Below are 27,908 nucleotides of genomic sequence, written 5' to 3' on the forward strand. Positions count from 1 at the left end.
TTTATTTATTTATTCATTCATTATTTAGGCTATTTTTTATTTATTATAACACATAATGCCAATACGTGTCTCTCTAATCATTTGCATAAGCATATTGTACACTGTGTCTGAAAACATTTCACTTAAATGGCAGTGTGTCTTATATAAGTGTATTTACGGTAGAAGGAAGCGGAGAATTACAGCCGTGCACACGCCTCCTTCACCAGCGAATGGAACGTCCTTAAGCCGAAAACAGGAAAATACACTGGTGTGTCTTTTAAACTTACTGCTCTTTAACACTGTATTGTCGTGCAAAATTGATCTAAATGTTTATATCAGTTTAGATTTTAGACTGTCGTGCATCAGAAGAGGACAGTATGTATGTTGTAATGTATACTGGCTTTGCTTGGCAAATGTTACTGTTGCCCCGATTACTCATTTAAAATAGACTTGCTTGGCCTTTATCTGCTAGATTCTTAACCTCGACCAGTCTGAGATAGAGGATACTTTTTTGGCCGTGCCTTGTAAATACCACTCATATTTACTGTAGTGATGGGAAGTACGATTCATTTCTGCTAGTCGGTTCTTTCGAACAGTTTGTGTCAAAGAACCGGTTCAAAAATGATTCAGTGATTCATTTTGGCGTTGCATTCGACTAAAGCGAAAATATTCTAGTAAATACGTACACATATTGGCGGTTATTATGGATGATTAGAATAATTTTTAACAATGTTTATTCTAATTTCATGTGTTATTAAATTTCAGTTTCAGTCGGCTGATATTTTACGAGCAAGTATTTTACGAGCTAATCTAGTTTGCATTTACATTACACAAAACTAAAATTAATCTCTTGGGTGTAGTCATTTCTGCAATTCGGCTCTGCAAACTTACTTTTTTCCCCATTAGTTAGATTCTCTGGTCACTTCAAGTGTTACTATATGCGCATTACGAATCGGACATGTTCTAAATAGCCAGTGAACCGGTTCAACCTATTGAATAGTTCCGACTCATATGAACGATTCGTTCACGAATCAGCGCTAATGTTAAACTGTCAGAGGTGGTGATGGTGCATAGAGCGTAGATACTAACGTACGGATACAAATCTTGACAATATTGAGGTATATTCCATATGTATGTGTTCCGGTAGAGCTCTTTGGCAGTTTGAGTTGTTGTAGTGCTCACTCATCATGTTATGTGGCTCTTACGTTCAGTCATGGTTAATGGTAATGTTGCAATAATTTGTATTATAAAGGAAACTGTTGCAATTCTGTGGTTATTCGGAAGCCACACTACGGGCTTCATTTTAATTAAGTTTAATTAAATGTCATCTATTGTAATACAGTGATGTTTCGCATATCTTTTGGTTCACTTTTCAGTGAATGGGGTCCTGCTGAATTCCTGTTCATCATTGTGTTAAGGACGTTCTAAAATAAGGAGGGCAATCATGACACCAAAACAAATAAGAGTGATGGTCCTCAATGACATGGAGAAACTAGACAGGACCCTCTTCCGTCTGGAACAAGGCAAGTTTCAGCTCACGTTTAACGCTTTGCATCGCACTGAGGCATGACAGTACTATTATATTATAGTGTGATAATGGCCAGTAGTCTGTGTTACGTGCGGAACGTTTGTGGTTATTTATAGACGCTGTGGTGTTCTTTACTTTATGGCTGAGTACCTATTAATTAATGCACTAATAGACAGTAAATATAACAGAGGAATTTGGCACTATGACTATGTAATAAATTTGAGAAATGTAATCCAGTCATTATACGAAGAATCCAGTAAACAAATCTTGTTCAGAACTTTTCTCTTTTAATCCCATGGATACTCTTTTGAAAAGGTTGTAGTTTGACTCAGTGTATATGGTCAAATTCATATTCATGATTATCCTCAGGTACTGTTAATAAAAAAATTCAAAACATTTGAATACAGTTAGAATCGTTTTAACTAGATCTACGTATATTAAAACCGTGAGATGAGGAAAAAACTTGGATCTTATATGGAATATGCTTTTATTTGCCTCTATATATTAATAATACACACACACACACACATATATATATATATATATATATATATATAGATAGATAGATAGATAGATAGATCCTTCATAAGTGTATAATATGGTTTTACTGTTCTTTTTTTCTTTTTTATGATAACTTTTTTTTTTCTTTTTGGGATTGTATAATGATAATGCTTACTTGCTTACTTTAGACACTACTATGATGGTAAAACCATGGTACACTTTAAGGAACTTTGAAGTACCATGTAAATTATATGGAATCATCATATTGCCATCTTATACTGTTACTATGTTACCACAAGACATTGAAAAATATATAATAGTTTTTAAAAATTATTTGAAAAAATAAAAATTGTTTAATAAATACATATGTCATGAACAGTTTTGGGCCAAGTTCCACCAGTGTTTTTATCCATTCATTATTTATTTATTGTAGGTCAAAATGTCATGAAGCTTATGTTGTGTTTCTGCTCAGGGTTTGAGCTCCAGTTTCGCCTGGGTCCCACTCTTCAGGGGAAACACGTTCACGTTTACACCAACTACCCTGCGGAAGGGGAGCTCTTTGAGCGCCACAAGTTCCATGCCTTAGACTGGATTAACCCTACTGGAAGACAGGATGATTCGGACAAGTTCTGCACCCTTGACCTCAAGATTTCAGGCTCATACCAGTATTATTTTGGCCATGGGTGAGTTAGTTGAAAATTTAGAGTATACTGTCAGTTCTATATTTACATATTGTTAAAAACTGTACAACACATCCTTGTTCATTTATTTTTTATTCTTCAGAGATAAGGAGAAGTCTGGTGGTGGATATATCGTGGTGGACCCAGTGCTCCGGGTAGGGGCAGACAACCACATCTTGCCCCTAGACTGCATCAGTATCCAGACATACCTGTCCAAATGCCTCGGGCCCCTGGATGAGTGGCTGGACAGGCTAAGAGTCACCAAAGAGGCAGGTAAGAAGACAGCTGGTGCTATTATATTAGTTACACTTACACTTTTACCCAATTGTTTACCAAAAATTCAACTTTAACTGCATTTGAACTTCTCTTGTCTCCTTCTTTGCAGTCTATTTAATTACATGAATAAACCAATAACCATTAAATAACTATGCAGACACTGAACAAAGATATTTAAAGAGGTGAAGTTAGTCAAAGTTAATTAGGCCAAGTTATTTTTAGTTAGTCTGCTATGGATTGCATTTTTGTGGTTTTATTACATTGGTACATTAACTGAAATACTGTATCTCATAATATTCAGTTAGTATTCTGTTTCAAATTAACTGATTTCATATGCATCTTTTTTAGGGTATAATATGATTCACTTCACACCGCTGCAGACGCTGGGTGAGTCTCGCTCCTGTTACTCTCTGGCCGATCAGCTGGAGCTTAACCCAGACTTCTCCCCTCCTGGACAAGCCTACAACTGGACAGATGTTGGCAACCTGGTGGAGAAAATGAAAAATGAGTGGAATATGCTTTGCATCACAGATGTGGTTTACAATCATACAGGTGCACATTTTTCCATTTTTTTATTATCTAGTTTCTAGACATGTTTCAACAATGCATCATGCATTTTTGGTAGTTCGAGCACAACTTTTTAACTTTTTAATTGTTTAATTATCCAGATAAATCATAAAAGCTACATGCATAATTGTTATAAAAGAATTGGCTGTTAAAAGTGCTGTTAAATAATTTTATATTAAGAATAACATGTCACACCTACAGGACACCCAAAAGTATTGCATGTCAGTTATCCCTTTGCAGGGTCCAACTTTAGTGGGTTCTCTTATTCCAATGGAAAAGGCCAAAGCTCCAAAGTGATTGACTGTAATCTTCTGTAAGCCCCCACTAAAAGCCTTTGCATTGACTTCAATTCTAAAAATAGTTTATTTACAGAGGAAAGGAGCTATTGGTGCAACGTTTGGCCTGTCTGATATACTGTGCTGGGGTTCAGCTGTTGTATGGTGCTGCTAGCAAGGCCCAATATGTGAGCCGAATACTAAAGAGAAACACTTTAAAACTTTCTTTCAGACAAGCTGACTGACTGTGAAGGTTTAGAGAAGGCTAACGTGTTTACAGATGAATATCTGCAGGGGAATTTGAACTTGCTTTGCGTAGTCTTGTTACAGTGTCTGTTTGACATTTCTAAGCATGTCACTTCTTGCTGTGCCTGGATGTGTTAAAGTAGTCAGGCTTAATAGAAAGCAAAGTTCATAGTTCATAGTGTCTACCAGAACTCAGCACAGCTAAAGGTCAGGGGGTGTGTGATACCTTATCTAGAGATGTGTACAAATGCCACAAATTTAAACAAGGGGAAGTTCAGTGCGGCATGGTGCATGTATATTTGTGCAGGTTACATATATACAGTGGGGTCCAAAAGTCTGAGGCCACATTATGAATCCGGGAATCAAAGTCAAATTTAAAACTCTTAATAAAAAACACTATAAAGAAATAAATATAAACTTTAGTTCAAATGTTGGTTGGTAAGATTTTTATTTATTTATTTATTTTTAAATAAGTCTCTTATGCTCATCAAGGCTGCATTTATGTGATAAAAATATAGTAAAAACTTTATTTAGTTTAAACTAGTTGTTTTTTATTAATACATTTTAAAATGTAATTTATTCCTGTGATGGCAAAGCTGAATTTTCAGCATCATTACCCCAGTCTTCAGTTGCACATGATCCTTCAGAAATCATACTAATATGATGATATAACAATTGAAAAATTATATCTTGTTCTTTTGATTATTAGAACATTCAAAAGAACAGCATTTATTTGAAATAGAAATGTTTTGTAACATTATAAATGTCTTACTGACCTCAAACCTTTGAACGGTATTGTAAATAATAAATAAATAATAAAATAAAATAATATATGTTTAAGGTTCTGCATTATTTTGAGGTCACTAATGGAATTATTATTATTGCATTAAATTAGGAAAATGCAAAATAGGCACATTTTCATTAGAAGTCTCAGACTTATGGACCTTATTGTATATTGCTTGTAATCTGTACATACATTGTTTATTCTGTCTCTTTAGGACCAACAACTTATTCTTAAAATACATCAGTTGTGTAATTTAAATACAAAAAAGTCCATGTCTTTGTTTTGTTTGTTTCAGCAAAAGTAGAATCACCAATTCATTGACTTTTATGTGATGCCTGTTTCATCTTCTATGTCCTTTTTTATTTATTTGTATTACAATGTCATGATAACTGCTGTGTTTTTCTGCCTTTCTCAGCTGCTAACAGCAAATGGATTGAGAAACATCCTGAGTGTGGTTATAACCTGGTGAACTCTCCTCATTTGAAGCCAGCCTGGGTACTGGACAGGGCCCTGTGGCACGTCACCTGTGCTATAGCTGATGGCAAATACAAAGACAGGGGTCTCCCTGCCCTAATCGAGGATCACCAGCACCTCCATGTGAGCGAATCGCGGTCTGTGGAAGCCATAGAATGGAATTCAATTCCTTCAATACTAACTGTAATGTGTTTTCACTAGGCCATTCGTGGAGTTCTCTGGCAGGATGTGTTTCCCAAAATTAAACTGTGGGAGTTCTTCCAAGTCAAAGTGGAACCGGCAGTGGATCAGTTCAGAGCTTTACTACAAAGCGGTGAGTTACTGGATGGTTCTCAGACACTTACGTTAAGAGAAATGAAAATGTTAAAGTCAGCATAAAACGGAAGTTGCAATAGTCATTTCTTCTGTATTGTGACGTATAGCTGAGTGAAATGGCTTCTCGAACACATGAATTCAAGGGCACATGAATTTAAATAAAAAAATAATGATGTGCACAGATAAATTATTTATAATAAATACTTCAATATTCCATAAAAATAGTCATATTTTGATTTCATGGTGACTTTAAAGGTTTTGTTCACCCAAAAATAAAAATTATGCATTCAATCACTCACCCTCATGTCGTTCCAAACCCATAATACTTTTATTCATCTTCGGAACACAAATTAAAATATTTTAATTTTAAAATTTATAACATTTTAAATGAAGTCTGAGAGATATCTGTCTCTCCATTTTAAATCTATTCACCCAAAACTCTGACACTTCACAATTAATATGAATCGAGTAGTTTAAAGTCTTCTGTAGAGACACAATGGCTTTATATGATGAACAGATTTAAAGGCACAATATGTAAGATTTTTGGATAAAAATATCCAAAAACCACAAAAACAATGTTATATATTTTGTTGACTTGTGTACTTACATTATCCCAAATGTTTCCAATGTTTAAATCCAGAGAAATCAGCTATTTTAACTAGTGTAATGGCCTGTGTCATTGTGTCTCCTGTCAATGACGTCACATCCACATTACCCTCAATTTCCAGTTTTACTTCTGTAGAAACCATGAAAACACCAAAGATGCTTTAATATATTATGCGTTTTAGACATAATATATTAAAGACAGGTGAGCAACTGTTTGGATACTTTTATCAACAGAAAACTAATTATTGTTATATAGCTCAACACGGGTAGTCTTATTGTTGGAATCTCTTGTTTTTTGATTTACCGTGAATAACATGTTTGTACTATGCCTCAGAGACAACACTATTTTGCCAAGTGGCTAACATAGCATAATAAAAGAGCTTTATCTGTAGTAACAGTAATACAGCATTTTCTCCACCATACAAAATATTTTAAAATGAATTGCAGCAACGCAAGTCATCCAGCTTTTATTAATATGATATTCTAATATCAATCTAGCTTACTGCAGTGTGTAACAAGTGTCTCATACCAGCCACCGAGCGAATGCACAGAGTAATGTTATAACATAACTTTCAACACACTCAAATGTATTTTTAGTATGATTGTTTTGACCAAGTAAAACAGCGCTGCGTTACCCCACAATTGTAATTCATCAAGTAAATGTATGAGTAGTAATTCAGCACTTGCAGATGTTTATTAGAATGAAATAAAATAATGTGAAATTAAGTGATCAAACACAACTGTAACAAAGTTCAAGTTCAATATGCATTTAATCGTATAATATGCATAAATATTAAAAAAAAACTACAAAACAAAAGGAACGGCAGCGGCCAACTGCAGCATATGAGCATAATAAAAACAGCAACTTAAAATGTCTCAGGCTCTCGGACCCGCCCTGCTTCATACCACAGTAACGTTAATAAAACTTTAATACATTAGCTCACCCATGAACGTGATTTCTGCCTGAGTCCCGTCGGATTGCTTTACGTTGGCTATGGACGTAGAGACGACAATTCCCATGATTCCACGCTCATTCACAGCGTCATCAAGCTACGCCTGTTATTGTTTTGAATAAGCGACCTCTAGTGGTGAAACTTACATACTGTGCTTTTAATTTAGGCTTTTATTCACATATAAACATTGACCAGTCTTGTGAACTAACCCTTTAATGTGTTTAATGGTTTGTTCTAAATTGTCTATACAGGAGCCAAACCTGATAGGAGCAAGACTAATGGCAAACAGCAACTGAAGATCATTCAGGACCCTCAGTACAGGCGCTTTGGTAACACAGTGGACATGGACTCCGCTCTAGAAACCTTTGTGCCCCATGGGTCAGTATGCTGCTGCATGTTTGAGCCTTTGTTCAGTGTAGACCAGGGGTGCAAAACTCAGTTCATGGAGGGCCACAGACCTGCACAGTTTAGTTCCAACCATGCACTAACACACATGCTTGTAGTTTTCAAATAACCCTGAAGGACTTGAAGAGCTGGATTAGGTGTGTTTAATTCGTGTTGAAGCTAAACTCTGCTGGGCTGTAGACTGTTTATTATGCTTTATATGATATTCTACAGATGAATTATACATTTATGTTGTTGCAGGAGCAGTCCTGGTGCCATTGAAGATTGCTGTAACTGGCTGAGGAGGAGACTAGATGAACTCAATAATGAACAGTTTCATGAAATTAAGCACCATCAGGAGCAGGTGAGTCTCTCTCTCTCTCTGTACCTTCACCTCTAATTTCAATGTAGTCCAGTGCAGTAATGTCATTTCTTTACTTTCAGGCTACTAACTGCATTGATGGAACTGTAAGCTATGAAAGACTGGCTGACCATGGACCCAAGCTGGGCCCTGTCACCAGGAAGCATCCTCTGGTTACCAGGTAGCACAGTTCATTCACTCATCAGCCTCTGCTCAAGTTTTAGCATCATATTCCTTTGTGTAATAAAATTAATGTATACAATCAGGGCCGTAGCTTAGGTATCCAGGGCCCCATTGCAGGTTGTTGCTGTGGGTCCCCCTCAGTTGAAATCTAGAATCATCACCAACTTTCACCCCTCTAGCAATGGCTCTGTATACAGTACAATATATGTAATTATGGCAAAACTTTTGTCTGTATGCAGATATTTTACTTTCCCATTCAAGGAGGCAACTTTGGAGCAAGATCTGGAGCTAATGAATCAACCAGAAAAGTCATGTCACTTCCTGGCCCACAATGGCTGGGTCATGGCGGACGATCCCCTGAGGAACTTCGCAGAGCCAGGTTTAGCAGTCTACCTTGACTAACAGAATTTTGTAACATTTTTTCTTTAATTATGTGAATTAAAATTAAAAAAGTTTTCTTCTACCATTAAGATTGTAATATTCTCAGTTCTAAAGTTTAACTCCTTTAACCATAGTTAAATCCACTCCTCAGAAATTTCCCCCCACAATTACTAAAAAAAAAAAAAAATAGTTGTGCAGATTTAAAGTGTACTTGTAAAAATTCTGCCATAGTGTATTTGTAAGAGGGCAGTGGTGTCATTCTGACTTTGAACACAAGGTGGCAATATCAACACATTCCTAAATCCTAATCATTGGCAACACTTTCCAAGCCTTTTTGGCAGTAAGGTCCATCAAAGTTGCTTTTTCTTCTTCTCCTCATTCTGGTCAGGGTCCAATGTCTACATCAGGAGGGAGCTGATCTGCTGGGGTGACAGTGTTAAACTGCGGTATGGAAACGGGCCCGAGGATTGCCCCTACCTGTGGGCCCACATGCAGAAATACACCGAGATCACGGCCAAGCACTTTGTGGGAGTGCGTCTGGACAACTGCCATTCAACTCCACTGCATGTGGCTGAGGTACCGCGGCAGTGTCAAAATATAGATTATTACTTTTGGCTAGATCGCAGATAAATAACCTGTTTGAGATTAACTATGTGTAAAGATGAATATTAGACATGGGGGGCGGAATGTTTTTTTCCCCTACACATTTTTATATGGCGAGCTCGTTAGTTACTGTCTTGGTTAGTACGTTTTGGCTGCTGATTGTTCCCCATCCACCGATAGCTCCGTCATTTGCTGTACTTCACACTAAGAAATATTAAGTGTGGCTTATTCTCCGTCCTATGCTTATTGATAAATCAGTGATATATAACATGGTGATTTTACAAAACAAGAAGTGCATTGTAACAAATTATTAATTTAAATGGTAGTACATAGTAGTTAAAGACACTTAATAAACTGGGTCCCAAAAGGTTTCATAAGATTTGAAATCTTTTATTAGACAAATTAATATGTTTGAATCTTAATAAATTGCATTGTACCATCTTAAGTCATGATGTTTTCAGTTTACTATACACAACATCATAGTAACAGATTGTCGCTTATACAATGTTAAAAAAGAGACTGACTTTTCCTTGAAGAGTTCACTTTTTAAAGTGATTCTGTCATTAAAACAACTTTAAAGGGTTAGTTCACCCAAAAATGAAAATAATGTCATTTATTACTCACCCTCATGCCGTTCCACACCCGTAAGACCTTCGTTAATCTTCGGAACACAAATTAAGATATTTTTGTTGAAATTCGATGGCTCAGTGAGGCCTCCATAGCCAGCAATGACATTTCCTCTCCCAAGATCCATTAATGTACTAAAAACATATTTAAATCAGTTCATGTGAGTACAGTGGTTCAATATTAATATTATAAAGCGACGAGAATATTTTTGGTGCGCCAAAAAAAACAAAATAAGGACTTATATAGTGATGGCCGATTTCAAAACACTGAGTCAGGAAGCTTCGGAGCGTTATGAATCAGCGGTTCGGAGCGCCAAAGTCACGTGATTTCAGCAGTTTGGCGGTTTGACACGCGATCCGAATCATGACTCGATACACTGATTCATAACCCTTTAAGTCTTCCCTTCCTAAGACAACTGAAGACAACTTTATGATTTTACTAAAATTTAAAAATATAGAAGGAATAAAGACAAATTGATAGCTTTCAAAATGTGTATTAAATGTGTATTCGTTCGGGATACGGAAGCCGAGAGATTTTTCAACAATGGTTGTGTCCCAATTCAGGGGCTGCACCCTTTGAAGGCTGCATACATCATCGGTCTCATTTAAGAAAAATAAGCGTTAGATTGCAACGTAAGAAAGAAATTACAGTATTTTACACCTCACAGTGAATATCAGTCAATTTTATTACGGTTACTTTTCTTAAATATGACATCGTGAAGTATTCAGCCTTTAAATGCGATCTCCGAAGGACGAAGCCTCCGAAATGAGACGTAGCTCCTGTCACCAAAGGAGTGTGTTTTTGGTTGTGAGGGAAAGATTACATTTTTCAGCTTCCCAAAGAACCCAGCGTTAAGGGAACAGTGGGTGAAGTTTGTTTTTCCAGGGCAGCAACGGCGTTGTGAACGTATGTTTATTTGTTCCCGGGATTTCGGTGATGAATACTTTGTAAACAAGTCCCAGTTCGCCGCTGGATTTGCAGATCGCGGGTGGTGAGTAAAGCTGCATCAGATGTCTGTGTTTTGTTGGCAATCGGCGCGCAAGTGCATAAATGTAAACAACACGAACGGTTTTGTTCCCTTTTTATTTATAATGATATCGCAGCTAACAGACATCGCAGAAGCTGCGCGCGCTCTTTAGCTCCGCCCACGGCACTGAAGGCAGACAGGCCTCCAGGATCTCGGCTTTTTCCGGAAAGACTCGGTTTAGCGTATCTATCTTTTATAAATATGACAAAACTAAAGACTTTTCGGAGATATGAAGGATGCATTGTTACTCTATATGTACTCAAGATTAACATGAGATTGGCAGAAACTGTTCTCCCGCGGTAGAAATCGTGTTCCGGGGGGAGAAATGGGAACGCGGGGGCACCGCGATGCGACTGCAAAGGGCACTTTCACTTAAAGGAGCAGGGGCTTAAGTCAAATTGACCTAGCATGTTGTGATTTTTGAAATATTTTATCAGTGAAAAAAATATTTATTTGATATTCCATGACTCTAATCAATGAAATGTTCATATTTCTTGGTCAAAAGATGGGAAAAAATACATTTTTGTATTACTACCCCAAGAATGCATAAAGGGGGTTAAATTGGCCTGTATTCATTTCCTGTGGAATTTTGACTCAACACAGTATTTTTGTATAGATTTTTCATCAATAATATTTATTTTCTTAACTTTATGGATTACTTTTTTGCTCTGAACCAAGAATTGTCTCAATACGCATATTTCCCTACTTTATAGTAGGTGAAAACCAGTGAAACGAGTAGTATGTCTGAATTCACGGTATTCAGAAAACAGTAGGCAAAAAAAGTATCCGGGTGGCCTACTACTTATGCCATGGTTCTGTCTCTGTCTGAAAAGATAATTTTTACATGGTCTGTGAAAAATGTGGGGAGTGAAGGTTCAGCCTTGAATATACTCTACAGTAGATCTAAATTAGTTTAGAGTTTAAAAAAAGTACAATTGCATTAAAAAAAAAAAAATAATCTTTAGTAATGAAAAAGTTGGATATATTAAAACATTTGTGTATCATCAATTATTTTACTTTTTTCATTAATAGGGCACCTATTTTTTGAAGAAAACCATTAATTCCAATACGGGTCATTTTGACCCCCTTTATGCATTCGTGTAGGTTTTTTGGTTCATGCTTTCTAGGGTTAAAGTTATTTTAACACATATGTATATAAGGGACATGAATGAAACCCAACAAAATTTAGCATCAGTTGACAGTTCTCTAACCTGCAACACTTCTCACTTTTAACACATGTTGTGTCCTGCAGACCATGTTGGCAGCAGCCAGAGCAGTCAGACCCAACCTCTATGTGATAGCCGAGCTCTTTACAGGCAGCGAGCTGATTGACAATGTGTTTGTAAACCGGCTCGGAATAACCAGTCTCATCAGAGGTACTGGAGAGTCTCTAAGCATGACACTAACAATGTCTTATCTGTTTTCTCTCTTTTTTTGCACTGCATCACCTGTCATTTCCTTATCTGAACTATCTTTCCTGAATATTTACATCCCAAAACTCTCATGGATTTTGTTTTCTGTTTTCACTCATTTTGGCTTCATTTGAGGCATGACTCTCCCCCTTTCTGAACCCATTTTTTTTGCACCTCACCTGACACACTAACACCCGTGGTTTGGTTTCCTCTTGGCTGTACGTCTTGCACTAACCCCGCTTGCTGCAGTTCATGCTGGATGCTGCGCGCACACTGAGGCCTGACCTGTACGTGGCAGCCGAGCTCTTCACAGGCAGCGAGGAGCTGGATAATGTCTTTGTGACTAGATTAGGAATCTCGTCACTCATCAGAGGTATGGCCTTCTAATAACCCAGGTCTTTGACAAAATTGAATTGTAGCTGTTTTGTTATATTTTTCTTAAATTAGTATATAATGTTAAGTCTAACTCCATTATCAAACATCCTGTATTGCTACTATTCAAAAGTTTAGGGTCAGTAAGGATTTTATTGTTTTTGAAAGAAATTTATTCAATCAAAATAAGTGTTTTTTTTTATTTGAATACATTTTAAAATGTAATTTATTCCTGTGATGAATTTCCAGCATCATTACTCCAGTCTTCAGTGTCACATGATCCTTCAGAAATCATTTTAATATGCTGATTTGCTACTCAAGAAACATTTCTTCTTATTATTATCAATGTTGAAAACAGTTGTGCTGCTTAAAACTTCTGTCAAACTGTGATTCATTGATGGGTTTAAAGCATTTATTTAAAACAAATCTTTTGTAACATTATAAATGTCTTTACTGTCACTTTTGATCAGTTTAATGCATCCTTGCTGAAGAATAAAAATAGTAATTTCTTTCAAAATAAAAATCTTACTGACCCCAAACCTTTGAATGGTAGTGTGTGTGGATAGAAAATATCATTCTGATTCTACACAGCTTGACAGCTTAACCACACAATGATTGACATCATTGTTCTTTAGCTTTTCATCATTTACTTGCCTCATGTTGTGCCAAACCTGTATGACTTTCCTTCTGCACTAGAGCTTTCAAACGTTAAAAAGGACATACTAAACGAACTAAAACTACCCTAAAAGTAGTTCGCATGAATTGTGCACTACATTCCAAGTTTTCTGATGTCATACAATATTGTTGGTTTGATTGCTTCTATTGCTCTCCTCATTTGTAAGTTGCTTTAGATAAAAGCATTTGCTAAATGATTAAATATGAATGTAAATGTACAATATATTTGGCTAAGAAACAAACTGGATTTGAAGTCGTTTACTGAAAATCTTGACCTCTAGCTCTCCTTGGCAAGTTCACGAGAGGTAGCAATGAATAATTTAATCTGGTTAGCAAAACTGGTACGAATAATTTGTTTGCGTACAATTTTGAAAATTACTGTACAGGTTTGCAATGACCTAAATATGAGTGAATGATGATGATGAAGTTTCTATTTTTAAGTGAAGCAGCACGTATTAAAGTGCCCCTATTATGCTTTCTCAGATATTACCTTTCATGTAGTATGTATTAATATAGCTGTAAAATTTATTTTCTCCCAAAAGAGAAAGTAGCTGAGGCCTGAAAGAGTTTGGTTAGTGTTGGACATGTCGAGATGAGAAATCTCTATTTTCTGCACTGTGAAAAGCTTAGCCACTTTGCCTACACTTTCCAAAGGATGAGGACTCAATTCATTGTTACTGTTCATATTACTGTGTATAAAAGTGCTGAGGAAGCTTTTGCAGCTGAAATTCAGATATGTTATTGGCGTTTTGTTTGTGATTTAACCAGTCACCACAGACTGGGCCATCTGACCAATCAGATCAGAATAGGCTCTCATTAAGGAGGGGTTTAGAGAGACAGAATCTCAACTTCAAACTCTTTGAGAACTGAGGTGATGTGCCATGTATATTATGAGAAAATCAAAGGGTTTTTTTGACTATGGATGAATATAAACCTGATAAAATTAGGAGCATTTTATATAGCATAATAGGGGCACTTTAAACAGATGGAGTATTGATATTTTGCATTGTGTTACTTGTCATTCTTTGTGCTGTTGTAGAGGCGATGAGCGCAGGAGACAGTCATGAGGAGGGCAGGCTGGTGTACCGGTACGGAGGGGAACCGGTGGGGGCTTTTCTTCAGCCCAGTCTCAGGCCTCTGGTGCCCAGCATTGCCCACGCCATGTTCCTGGATGTCACACATGATAATGAGTGCCCTATTCAGGTATAGCATTTCAAAACATTGAATTACATTATACATTAATGTTGGTGGAGCTTCTTGAATGAGTTTTTATATTGATGTTCTGTGTTGTAGATCCGCTCTGTATATGATTCACTGCCCAGCTCTGCTATTGTTTCTATGGCCTGCTGTGCCACTGGTAGCACCAGAGGCTATGATGAGTTGGTACCCCACCAGGCAAGATATTAACTTCACACAGCCTCACAAAACATGGATTGAGTTCCTTTTTTTTAATACATATTGAAAGTCCTTCTTTTTTGTCTCTACCATCAGATCTCAGTGGTGTCAGAGGAGCGCTTTTATAGCAAATGGAATCCTCAGGCTAAGCCGTCATCCCCTGGTGAGGTCAACCTGCAGTCAGGAATCATCGCCGGAAAGCTGGCCATCAATCGGCTACACCAGGAACTGGCTGCAAAAGGTTTTAACCAGGTAACTGCAGCCTTTGGAATTTAAGCCCCATCCCAAACGACACCTTCAACCCTGGGGGTCCACAGTGATGGTCATGCCACATAAAGAACATTTTCATAGTTCCTATAACTATTGGTGGAAGTACCCGCTTTTTGGCTTTTTTGCACCGGAGGAACTGGGAATGATTTTAGTTAAGGGAACGCCTTTTGGGGGGACTAAATTGGCTCCTACTTCAGAGTAGTCTAACCCAACACTACCAGTGGCGTAAGTTTACGTTGATTGGTCGAATGCATGCCATACGAAACACCGGCACCCGCCATTCTTGAAAAGCAGCGTAAACACAAGGTTTACATATACTTACTACCTGTCACTTTTGTATGTGGCTTTGTTATTTTCTCAGCCTCAATAATATGTAGCAAGTTGTCATAGGAGATTTTGTCTCTTAGCCCTCCTTTTTGCTCTTATCAGTTGCTTAACTTATATGTCTACATTCCATCTCCATTATCACGAAGCCCACGACACACAACAAAAACATAGTTCTGATCACGGCATCCACAATCCTCGAGTTGTTGACGTTGTTGAATGCCACCGCTTAAATGAAGTCGCTGTCAGCCGGCTTATGTCACTTCAGAGTTCCTACTGGAAAATGGCCCTAGGGGAAAATGTAGTTCTTGGGGGACCGTCCTGGTAGCTAGTTCTTATAACTACTACCAAATGTTGAGTAGTAGTCCACTGTGAAGTCTGTACAAATGCAGGTTTGGTGGAAGGGCGGATCATGGCCACAAAGCGGGAACTTGTGTGCAAATGAATGAAAATAAGTGACAAAAACCCCAAAAACTATTATTTTAAATAGAAATCAAGTAAACAAAAATATAAAAAGCTAATATGAAAAGCTGAAATTAGAAAAAATGGTTGAAAATTAACAAAAAAGTTAATAAACAACCAAAATAGATATAATCGTTTCGTGTAATGAACACATGGTGGAGTAGTCTGATCTGTAAGTCTGTTAATAGAGAAGACATCACATCTGCAGAAAGCGATATGACATGTGATGCAAGTAAAGTTGCCAGCACTTTTTTAAAGTTCATCTAGAAAGTTTTGCCAACACATTAAAGTATTATGTTAAAATATACATTTAAATATTACATTTTAAATAGAAACTAAAAATAACCTGCATTTTTAAAGATTATAAAAATAGAAATTACTAGCTATATGTATTAAACACTATATTATAAACTTAAAATAACCTGAAAAAAATTAGGAGTAAATAGAATTACAAATAAATAAATTGTGTTAAAATAAAAATGAAATAAAAAATGCAGAACTTGGACAAGTTTAATTAATTCAACTGTAATTAAAACCATTGCTTAAACTAACTAACTAATTAAATAAATGTTAAATATTTAAATATATTTATAATATGTTATATATATTAAATGCTAAATGCTATATATAAAATTATAAACCTGAAAGAAATAACCTGAAAAGATTAGGATAAATTTATAAACGGTATTAAAATAAAAATCAAACTGAAATTCAAAACTATAATAACCTTTGACAAGCTTTATCAATGTCTTTGGTTTTCGTAGGTGTTTGTGGACCAAGTGGATGAGGACATTGTGGCAGTCACCCGTCATTGTCCCAGCACGCACCAGTCAGTGGTGGCTGTGTGCCGCACTGCATTCAAGAACCCCAAACACCATCGCTATGCAGACGAGGTTCCACCGATGTGCATCCCAGGTGTGTCACAGGCTCACTGCTCCTTATCAGAGATGCTAAACCTTCTGTTTGTTTAACTAGATGAGATATCCTCTCTCACTCGCTCTCACTAGCTACGTTTACACTTTTTGTTTCAGTCGGAAATTAATTCATTTCTACACCATACGCCATTACTACGTCATTGCATATGCACGGTGCTTTCCAGTTTCGAGTTTTAATCCTGAATTCAATGTTCACATGTCCTCTCGGTCGGATTAGAAAAGGTTTAAACCACCCCTTACAATCCGAATGAAATTTTAATCAGATTTGGCCAATTCATTCCGATTGACGTGGTTACATGTGACTTTTTCTATTCTGACTGTGCTACTAGTCCGATTACTATCGGATTATTAGGATCCATGTAAACGCAGCTACTGAGATTTGGTTCTGGTATCTGGTTTTATTCAGTCTTTATTATGTGTCAGTTGTACTTAACGCCTGACTGGAAGCCAATCCCTGAAATCTCTTGGAACAAATCCTCTCTCACAGGTAAGATTGAGGAGGTGGTGCTGGAGGCGCGTACTGTGGAGAGGCAGGCGGGTTCCTACAAAAAAGATGAGAGGAGCATTAATGGCATGCCTGAGTACACAGTGGAAATTAAAGAGCACATCCAGGTAACTTGAGTGCTGTGAGACCACTCTAATTATAACCATTCTAAGCCGACACAATGGCCTCAGCAGAGAACACTCATTCACAAAACAGCAAAAGCTCAATCCCTACAGCCCTCAAAGAGCTCTTGTTTCATCTCAACAAATTGTTTTGGTAAACCTCCTCTTTCCTGCCTGGTTGTAAATGTCTGCCACCTGGACTTGCATGGCCTTTTGATTTGCTGTACTGTCAACACTGCACCAGTCAATCTTATCTTTTGGTCTCAGATGTTCCTTTGTTTGCGTCTCTGTCTGCTCAGCTGAAGGACAGCAAGGTGGTGCGGCAGGCTGGGGTGACGTCCCGAGGGCGCAGTGAATATGTGCAGGAGATCGTGTTTGAGCAGCTGACGCCTGGAAGCATTATTGCTTTCAGGTTAGACCTAAACCGACCTATGACAGTGGATTTCAAATGGTTTTACATCAGGATTTTACCTAGATTTTGCACTGGACATGAAGTGGTGATCCAACATTGTACCAAAATGGTTTATAATACAAAAAGTAACAAAAAAAACTTAATGTATTTATATTAATATGAACTGTATAGGCCTAACAATATACAAAGTAAACATGTAATAGGCAAAATAGGACAATATTTATACACTGGTATTGACATGAAATACTTTTGCGAAGTTGCCTTCCTAAACTCCATTTAAAATAATCTTAAAAGCACTTTAAAATGGCCAAATGGAGTTTTATTGGACACGCAATATTCAATGTCAACAACAAACAATTTGTTTTGAAAAGTTTGGGTTTGGTAAGATTAGTGTATTTGAAAGAAGTCTCTAATGCTCACCCTGGCTGCATTTAAAAAAAAAATTTGAAAAAAAAAGTACAGTAATATTGTGAAATATTATTACAATTCAAAATAACTGTTTTCTATTTTTATATTAATATATTGGAAAATGTAATTTATTCCTGTAGTGGCAAAGCTGAATTTTCAGCATCATTACTCCAGTCTTCAGTGTCACATGATCCTTCAGAAATCATTGTAATATGCTGATTTGCTGCTCAAGAAACATTTCTCATTATTATCAATGTTGAAAACAGTTACAGAAAAAATATTTCTGGGGAAACATTCAGGATTCTTTAAAGAAAATAAAGTTCAAAATACAAAATTTATTTGAAATAGAAATCTTTTGTAACATTATAAATGCCACTTTTGATCAATTTTAATGCGTCCTTGCTGAACAAGTTATTATTATTTTCAAAAAATAAAAATCTTACTGACCCCACACTTTTGAATGGTAGTGTATATATTATTTGTACAATTATAAGGTAAGTTTGATTTTATTACTTGCATTTATAATTGTTTTTTCCTGCTATTCACACTCGGCTGATACAGTACAGTCTCATGAACCCACCGCTGTGAACCAAAAGTTTTGACTTTTAGTATCTAATTAAAGTTTATTTAATAGTATGTTTAAGTGGTGATATGTCTTTGTTTCTCAGGGTAAGTCTGGACCCCAAATCCCAGGAGCTGGTTGGTGTGTTGAGGAACCATCTCATTCAGTTCAATCCGCTGTATAAAGCAGGAAGTCTGTCTGATCCAAACACACCCGACATACTGAAGAGCACCCTGACACAGTGAGTTCACACTAACACATTTCAACTTTTGAGTTTTTAATGTGTTGTAACTGTTTTTCTTTCTAATATATTCAAGACACATCCACATTTACCACCGCCATCATTTGGTACCCAGTCTAGATCCGTTCCGTACATTCCCAATGACGCTAATGGACATACCGTTCCTCTTTTTGTTGTGCAGCCATATAGTCTTTCTATCCCACATAGATTTTCTTTCTGTGCACAGAGGACTGAACATGTATGTTTTGTTCATTGTTGAGGAGTTCTGAAGAAGCTTTTTCGTGTTTCTTCTACACTCCAGGATTATGTCTAAGATGACTCTGGCTGATATGAACATTCTGCTGTTTCGTTGTGACGAAGAGGAGAAAGAAGAAGGAGGGGGCTGCTACAACATCCCCGGCTGGACGGCACTCAAATATGGTGGTCTGCAAGGTACAGATTGTTTTTAAAAGGACTTGTATTTAAACTTGTATTCAAAAGAACAGTATACTCTAGGTTTGTATTCTGTGTGATTAAATGCTTTCCAGATGTCTTAAATAAATCCTAGTAACTGGCAATAACTGTTATGATTTCACCCACACAGGTCTGTTGTCGGTGATGGCAGACATTCGACCCAAAAACGATCTTGGCCACCCGTTCTGTGACAACCTAAGGCAAGGGGATTGGATGATCGACTACGTGAGCAATAGACTGATGTCACGCGGGGGCACACTGGCCGAGGTAAATGAGTCAAGCGATAAAAATAAATGCTGTATATAAGCCAGAGTTAAAAACTGCTGCTCTTACTTTGTAAATCCAGTAGGTAAATTTGTAACTAATGTGTGCTTAGGTGGGACAGTGGTTCCAGGCTATGTTTACTTACCTGAAGCACATCCCTCGCTATCTCATCCCCTGTTACTTTGATGCCATCCTGGTTGGGGCCTACACAACTGCACTTGATGCGACCTTCAAACAGATGTCAAGGTCAGTCTCTAAACAAAAATGAGAATGATCATCCTGGTGTTAGCCCATCCTCAACTTCTTGGGCTGTATGATTATTATTATTATGATTCCACCTTTAAAACAACTTACAAAAAAGAATTACAGGGTGTGTTCATCACTAATTAAACAAACAAATAAATCATTCATGAAACTCTTTTGAGTAGCTGATTGATTCTTCCAAACAGGCAATCAGTTGATCTCTATCTCCTATCTTATTTAGCAACCTTATTTATTCCCATCGCATCCTGGTCCAGCTTAATACTGTGTGACATGAGAATTTTCTTTAGCCGTCCTCTTCCTCCCCTGCACCACTTGTCTAGATCTGCTATGGTGTTCTTACTTTACTTCGCAGAAACAGAATGTATCCTAATGCCTGTAATTCCAGTCCACCAAGATCAATCCTACCTACACTTTAAATCTGTTTCTGTTTTTGTCATGGGGTTGTTTTCTTTGGGCTGTTATAAGATTGTTATTATCGTGTACGTGTGTGTTAGTTTTGTGCAGAATGGCTCATCTTTTGTGAAGCTGTTGGCTCTAGGATCGGTCCAAATGTGTGGCGTGGGACGAGTTCCAGCTCTTCCACCTCTCTCACCAGCCCTGACCGATGTGCCTTACCGTGTCAATGAAATCACTAAGCAAAAGGAGCAGTGCTGTGTCTCCTTGGCTGCAGGTGACTCTATAGACAATCATAAATATGTCACAAGTTGCACAGATCACCAGAGTATATTACTTTTTGAGTGTTGCTAGCTGAATAGCCAAAGTGTCTGGGCTGCTAACTTAGGATTGTAGATTTAAACTTAAAGGGATAGTTCACCCAAAAATGAAAATTCTGTCATCATTTACTCACCCTTATGTTGTTCCAAACCTGTATGAGTTTCTTTCTTCTGTTGAACACAAAAGAAGATATTTTGAAGAATATTGGTAACCAGACAGTTGACGATAGCCATTGACTTTCATAGTAGGAAAAAAAAATACTATGGAAGTCAGTGGCTACCCTCAACTGTCTGGTTACCAACATTCTTTAAAATATCTTCTTCTGTGTTCAGCAGAAGAAAGAAACTCATACAGATTTAGAACAACATAAGGGTGAGCAAATGATAACAGAATTTTCATTTTTGGGTGAACTATCCCTTGAACCATGACCAGGTACAATGTTTAAGCTCTTTGTCATTATTCTTGGCCTTGATTTCCACATTCCATAGGTCTGCCACATTTCTCTGCTGGAATTTTTCGTTGCTGGGGAAGGGACACGTTCATCGCCCTGAGAGGACTGATGCTGGTCACTGGCCGTCACCTAGAAGCCAGGTACTTCAGTAATTTCTACAGCAGTCGACTGAGAGCAATGTAAAATAGGCATAAGAATCTTTAGGCACCTCACTATTGATTTAAGGACTCAGGGAGGTTTTCAGCAACAGTGCAGGAGTACACATTTTTGGCAAGTTTAGGTTTAAATTCAGCATATGCATATGCTAAATGTATTCATTATAAAATTTTAATTATCGAACCATCCAGAATCCTTTGAGAAAGATTTGTTGTGTAACTGTTAATGGATTATTTTCCCCTTCTGCTAATATTGATGACCTCAGACTGAGAAAAAGAAAAATTATTTTATTGTTGAGTGACAAGTAGAGATGAGATTTCTCCCTCTTAGTTCTTTCTGTTTGTCTTCATCCTGCTTTACAGGAACATCATCCTGGCCTTTGCAGGCACACTGAGACATGGCTTGATCCCTAACCTGCTGGGAGAGGGAGTAGGGGCCCGTTTTAATTGCCGTGATGCAGTGTGGTGGTGGTTGCAGTGCATTCAGGACTACTGTACTATGGTGCCCAATGGCAATGACATCCTCCAATGTCCCGTGTCCAGGATGTACCCCACAGACGACTCAAAACCCCTGACACCTGGCACTGTGGTGAGCACACCACCAAAAAATCATTTTTTTTTTTTACCAGTATTTTTGTTTTGATTTCCACTAAAATATATTTTAAATGTATATATTTATCCTTAAAACAAGGTAAATAAAATTTTTGCTGCAGATATGCAAAGCTGCTTAAGAAAGGAGTGTGTTCACACTTGGTATGTTTGGTTTGATTAAATCGAACCCTGATGCAATTGCTCTGTTAGTGCGGTTCATTTGAATAAGTGTGAATGCTACCATCCTAACCCTGGTGTGCACCAAACAAACGGACCGAGGCCGCTGAAAAGATAGATCTCGGTCCGCTTCCAATGAACTCTGATGCAGTTCAAATGAAATATGAACACAATACGGACCAAAGACATATAAACGAACCATAAACAGGACATGATGTCACGAGATGCAACCCTAAAAAAGGACAGAATGCTCAAGCATAACCGTTTTTCCTCATTATAGTCACAATGTTGCCCATTACAATTCGATACAGTTTGGTTGCTGAATAAAAGTATTCATTTCTTTTAAGAAAATAGACTATTTCATGCATTGTGAATTTTGGCTTTACTGTTATCCAAATGTCACCAGTATTGTTTTGTTTTGGTGATGCCACAGGATCAGCTGTTGTATGAGGTCATTCATGAAGCCATGGAGCGCCACATGCAGGGTATAGAGTTCAGAGAGAGGAACGCCGGACCACAGATTGACCGCAACATGAGAGATGAAGGTAAAGCCTTTTAAAATAATTGTTTTTTTGTTTGTTTGTTTTTTTATTTCTTTGAAAAAACTGATGAATCCATTTTTTTTTTATGAACTTTCTCAGGCTTCAATATAGTGGCCAAGGTGAACCCCGACACTGGCTTTGTGTATGGTGGAAATCGGTTTAACTGTGGGACCTGGATGGACAAAATGGGAGAGAGCGAGAAGGCCCGCAATAAAGGGATTCCGGCTACACCCAGGCATGCACTGAAATCTTTTAAAGCCTCATATAATCTATTTATAAGACTCCATTTATAAGTGGATCTCTTTTCTCTGTCTCACATTCTATGTCTGTTCCCATGATTAAATATGACTCTTTTGTTCCTAATGCAGAGATGGCTCAGCGGTGGAAATAGTGGGTCTGTGCAAATCTACGTTGCGCTGGCTGGTGGAGCTACATAAGCAAGGGCTGTTTCCTTACAATACTGTGACCATACACAAAGATGGTGAGCTCAGATGGCCCTGACAGTGCTCATAACATTAGCTTTGTCCCAAAACATAGTCAGCTGCCTACCTAGACAGCATTTTAAGGCATCATCAGGCACGCTCCCAATGCACAGACTGTTTCAAAAGGTGGAAAGTGAAGTGATGCTACTTTTAAGATACCTTTCAACAAGTTCAGTGAACAAATGAATCCATAATGGCAGACAAGTTGAGAGTAATGGCAACTAAAAATATATGTAATTCAGTACAAAAAATGTATAAATAATCTATGAAATTAATCATTTATAATTTTCCCCAATCATTTGTGTTTGTATATTGTTTGTGAACATTTCAAATAACTCAGTGAGATTCTATTTCAAATCATAAAAAGTGTCCATGTTTGTTATACCTACAGGCAAACAGCTCTCTGTGTCCTATGAAGAGTGGGACAGAAAAATCCAAGGGAACTTTGAAAAGATGTTCTATGTGTCCCATGACCCGAATGACCCCAACGAGAAGCATCCTGAGTTGGTCCATAAGCGGGGGATTTACAAAGACAGCTATGGAGCCTCCAGCCCCTGGTGTGACTACCAGCTCAGACCCAACTTTACAATTGCCATGGTGGTGGTGAGTATTCATTCTAAAAGTAGCACACACTAGAGATAATCAGATCTCCAGACTTCAATTATCATGAGCAGGGGTGCTGTAATTTATGTGCTTGTTTTCTTATTTATTTATTAGATTTTTTTAACATTTGATATATTTCATAATGTTTTATCCTGATCTTTAGCATTATTTTAGAGCATTTAGAATTATTTACAGCTATTTTTGTGTTTTATGTTCATTTGACATCAATAAATACTCAGATCTATAATTTAAATTACATCATTCAAGTTAAGTATTTGATTTGAAAGGGTGACATGCTGATTTTTTATATGGGTAAGAAAAAATACTCAAAAGTGCCAGTGAAAATCAGTTATATGCAGCAAATTATTAGTTAGTTACTAAAAGATTTGTAGTTTGTATTTTTCTAATGGTTTCCCTTTCCAGGCTCCAGAGCTGTTTACTGTGGAGCGCGCTTGGGAAGCACTGAATGTTACAGAAGAGAAACTGCTTGGACCTCTTGGGATGAAGACCTTAGACCCAGAGTGAGAGTCCACGCCTTACATTAATTATACTTTATTACCTCTTCCTGTGTATATGACTCAAGATCATTTGTTTGAATAGTGACATGGTTTACTGTGGCGTTTATGACAATTCTCTGGACAATGACAACTACAACCTTGCCAGGGGCTTCAACTACCACCAAGGCCCTGTAAGATCCACACGCACTGCTTCATCAGCACAGTTTCAGCTTATTAGTCTTAGAGATTACTTACCTTTCCATTTATTTACCCTCATCAGGAGTGGCTCTGGCCTATCGGTTACTTCCTCCGTGCAAAGATCTACTTTGCTAAGAAGTTGGGCAAAGACACTTATGACAAAACAGTGTATTTGGTGAAGAATGCCCTCTCTCGCCATTATGTCCATATGGAACGGTAAATGCTCATCTCTTAATTATTTTGTTGACCAAAATTGACTTTTAAAGGAGTGGTTGATTATGATTTCACTTTTTTAACTTTAGTTAATGTGTAATGTTGCTGTTAGAACATAGCATCTGACACTCAAAGCTCAATGCAAAGGGAGATTTTTTTCTTTTAAAGAATTCTGTTTAAGAACTACAACAAACGGCTGGTAGGGACTACAACCAGCTTTTTCCTTGGTTAGTGACATCACTAACCCTAAAATTTACATAACCCAGCCCATGTTGGGCTGCTTTAGAGAAGAGGAGTTGCTGTAGTAGAGTGTTGTTGCCATGCCGTCATTTTACGCCAGACTGCTTTACAAACAAGGGTCAATTCAACACTGGATTTGCACAAAAGATTAACATGACGGCACATGCTAGTCGATGAGCTGAATCAACTCCACAGCAACTACATAAATTTATCCACTAACCATTCAGAAATGTCCAGATGCATGCTAAAAGTCTCTCCATCAGTGTCCGACTCGTGTTTGAACAATATAAGGCTGAACACCATTACTGACAATTGTCATTTTGACTGTGTGAGATTCTCCAGCTTTGTTGTTGTTCAAATCAAATCAAAATCAAATCAATCAAATCAATCAAAGCGCGAGCTGTTAAAGCTCCACCCTCTTTTGGAAAGCAGGCCAGGAACAGCAGCTCATTTGCATTTAAAAGTACACACACAAAAACGGCGTGTTTTTGCTCACACCCAAATAGGGGCAAATTTGACAAGCTAAAATATATGATCTGTGGGGTATTTTGAACTAAAACTTCACAGACACATTCTGAGGACACCAGAGACTTACATTACATCTTGTAAAAGGGGCATTATAGGTCCCCTTTAAATCACTAATGCCATCACTAATGGCTGGTATAATGCAAATATTGCTTCAAAAAATTGAAACTTGGCAAATGAAATGTACAGTACACAAATTTGTAAAAAACAAACACCTATTTTCAACACTTTTTATGTTCAATAATCCAATTTAAAGTGTGTAATTTCAATACCACTATAGTCATCAGAATGCGTCTCCAACAACTGAGAAACTATGCTGAACGTTTTTAAATGTGAATGGAACAATAAATGATTATATCTTATGCTGTATTTGGAGATCAAATCTGCAGAAACATGTCATCTGGATCTGATATATCTGTCTTTTGTTCCTCAGGTCATCCTGGAAGGGACTGCCAGAGCTCACTAATGAGAACGGACAGTTCTGCCCTTTTAGCTGTGAAACTCAGGCCTGGTCTCTTGCCGCTGTGCTTGAAGTTCTTCATGACCTATAAGCAGAGACCACGCCTCCTCGTCTTTCACAAGTGTTCCTGTGCAATCTTGTTTGTGCGCTTTTTACTTGAACAGGTCTGAGAGCACGTTAACACCCTGAGCTACAGTGTAAAGTACAACACAACATACCGTACTTCCAGTATTTTTAATAGGATATTTCCTTGTCCCTTGTTTCCTTGTCCATCCAGCTTCTATTAGACCACTAGAGACTGAATTTGCCCTTCGTAGTTAAAATGTTGTTATTCTGTCAGAATATTCAGAACTTGTCTAGTGTATCCTGTAATTAACCCATTGTTAGTAAGTTGATGTTTAGTGTTTGTCCTTTTTTGCACACAAACATCTTTCACACTGCTGTAAGGTTAGGATGCACTCACAAAATGTTTTTGTTTGCATGTTCGAAATGACTGAATAATTAGGAAAACTAAAAACAGGGATAAATGTGAAATAAAAAGGTTTAAAGACTGAGTATCTGGAAAATATTATTTTTTATAACTTTATAACTGTTTTTAATTCAGAAAGCTCAGACATTTTTGTTGTCAGCTATTTATTTTATTACATGTTTAAAGTACTTTTTACTGCATGGTTATATTCTATAAATACTAAAAACTTTTATCATCAAGTTTTATTACATTTAATATAAAACAGAGTGTTTTTCTATAAAATTGTTTATACTGACCAAACATTGATCATAGTAAATGTTAGTGCAAGTAGAATCACAGTGAGTCTTGTTGTAGATGGAGTGTTGATAGGAGACGTTGACCGAATTGTAGAGCTGTTCACCATGGTCTAGAAAACTGGATAGTCTCTGACACGTCACACTGTAAGGGCATTGAAATAATGGACAATCATAATCAAGGAGTTTTCATTTTAATTTAAGAGACTGCAATGTATAATTTGGCTATTTAAACAAGTGTTAAATGCATACACAAACTGAATATCACCCAGGGAGGAGTTTGTCAGTGCTTCCCATGTAGCCTCAAAATGGGATTTCTTGTCTGCAGATGCTTGGCTGAGAGTTGACTTTTGAGGGCCAAAACCAGAGTGTTTCCATGACTCATGCCTCATTTTAGCATTAAAGCAAATATTGCAGCTAATATTTAAATGTCTGCAATGAATACGAATGAGCAATGTAATACATTAACTCCATCTTAAAATAACAATAAAGCACCTCTATATTAAAGCTGTTCAGGGCACGGGATTGGACGGTATTTATTGATGTGAAGCGTCCCACTGCAGTTTTTCCGTCCACCTCTCGAGCCTGTAACATGAAGCCTTGGAATTCGGAGGCATTCTCTGCCGCCTGCAGGGTTACTGAGAGTTAAACACAAAGATGTGTGTTGACCTCTCCAGGCCTGTCAGCGTAACTCCAGTTGACCCCTGCTGCTTACATAATCATGAGCTTTTCATTGAGGAAACTACTATGGTAATGATGTGGAATAATGTGAGACCGTGAAATTACTCATAATAACAGCATAATTTTAAACTGTTAAGGTAGAATTACATATGAAAGTCTTTAAGAAAACCCCATGAAATGTGGCTTTTAGTCCATATCTATTAGTTTTGAGGTAATCTATAGACTTTATGTAGCCCTGCCTCTTTTCAGCACAGCGCTCGTTCCGGTTTGTATTTCGACAGCATGAAGGTAAGATCTTACGAATTTATGAATGAACTGCTTGTTTTAAAATCTTCTCAGTCTACTGACATCAGTTATGACATCTGCTTCAAACATTACAATGCTCATGATAACTTTCGTCAAAATAAATCCACTTCACCATCAAATTACTCTCCGACAGAGCTACCAAACGGAAGCTCAAACACAAAAATCAAAAGATGGCTGTGTGCTTGTTTCTCTGGCACATAAAGTCTATATGATAGTGTAAATGTTGACAACTTCACTTTTAGTTGATACATGCATTTAAAATGTATACAGTGCAAAAAATATTATTGGGGTATATTTTACAAGAAAATTCTTTTTCAGTCTTTCTACTTTAAAATATCATGTTTTCAGTATTCAGTATGTCACTGCTGTGTCTTTGTAATTATTTATGAAATTTGCTAGCAATTTCTGAGTGAAAATGATTTCAAAGTAAATCCTACACAATTTTTTTTTCCTGTGTAGTCTTAAATATTGATGACTCATTCTAAACTGCGCAGATTTTTGCCTAA

General features: G+C 37.2%; 1 protein-coding gene across 3 annotated transcripts; it reads left to right on the forward strand.

Moving 5' to 3' along the window:
* Window positions 1–136: 136 nt before the first annotated feature.
* Window positions 137–26,207, forward strand: LOC127495486 (glycogen debranching enzyme-like). 3 transcript variants are annotated; one of them, XM_051862397.1, is made up of 34 exons: window positions 137–247; window positions 1,356–1,502; window positions 2,481–2,691; window positions 2,792–2,961; window positions 3,313–3,516; window positions 5,252–5,433; window positions 5,512–5,623; window positions 7,436–7,562; window positions 7,830–7,932; window positions 8,013–8,110; window positions 8,352–8,491; window positions 8,882–9,069; window positions 12,003–12,126; window positions 14,249–14,412; window positions 14,503–14,604; window positions 14,701–14,856; window positions 16,425–16,575; window positions 17,083–17,207; window positions 17,501–17,613; window positions 18,690–18,824; window positions 19,126–19,256; window positions 19,408–19,544; window positions 19,654–19,787; window positions 20,300–20,475; window positions 21,008–21,110; window positions 21,489–21,714; window positions 22,327–22,438; window positions 22,535–22,670; window positions 22,804–22,916; window positions 23,309–23,520; window positions 23,944–24,041; window positions 24,121–24,208; window positions 24,298–24,431; window positions 25,627–26,207. In XM_051862397.1, exons 2-34 carry the CDS (start codon window positions 1,424–1,426, stop codon window positions 25,742–25,744), a joined length of 4,602 nt encoding a protein of 1,533 aa, XP_051718357.1. In that variant the 5' UTR covers window positions 137–247; window positions 1,356–1,423; the 3' UTR covers window positions 25,745–26,207. The 3 variants fall into 3 exon arrangements, with proteins under 3 accessions (XP_051718357.1, XP_051718356.1, XP_051718358.1); XM_051862396.1 differs by lacking the exon at window positions 12,003–12,126 and adding an exon at window positions 12,412–12,535 and having other exon boundaries at window positions 138–247; XM_051862398.1 differs by lacking the exons at window positions 137–247; window positions 12,003–12,126 and adding exons at window positions 979–1,097; window positions 12,412–12,535.
* The last annotated feature ends 1,701 nt before the right edge of the window (window positions 26,208–27,908 follow it).

This window comes from Ctenopharyngodon idella, chromosome 15 (assembly GCF_019924925.1).
Source record: "Ctenopharyngodon idella isolate HZGC_01 chromosome 15, HZGC01, whole genome shotgun sequence".
Taxonomy (NCBI): domain Eukaryota; kingdom Metazoa; phylum Chordata; class Actinopteri; order Cypriniformes; family Xenocyprididae; genus Ctenopharyngodon; species Ctenopharyngodon idella.

Coding starts and splice junctions, on each gene's coding strand:
- LOC127495486 (XM_051862397.1), top strand. CDS start 1,424: ATGACACCAAAACAAATAAGAGTGATGGTCCTCAATGACATGGAGAAA. Junction 17,208..17,500: donor AAATTAAAGAGCACATCCAG/GTAACTTGAGTG, acceptor CTGTCTGCTCAG/CTGAAGGACAGCAAGGTGGT. Junction 22,671..22,803: donor GGGATTCCGGCTACACCCAG/GCATGCACTGAA, acceptor TTCCTAATGCAG/AGATGGCTCAGCGGTGGAAA.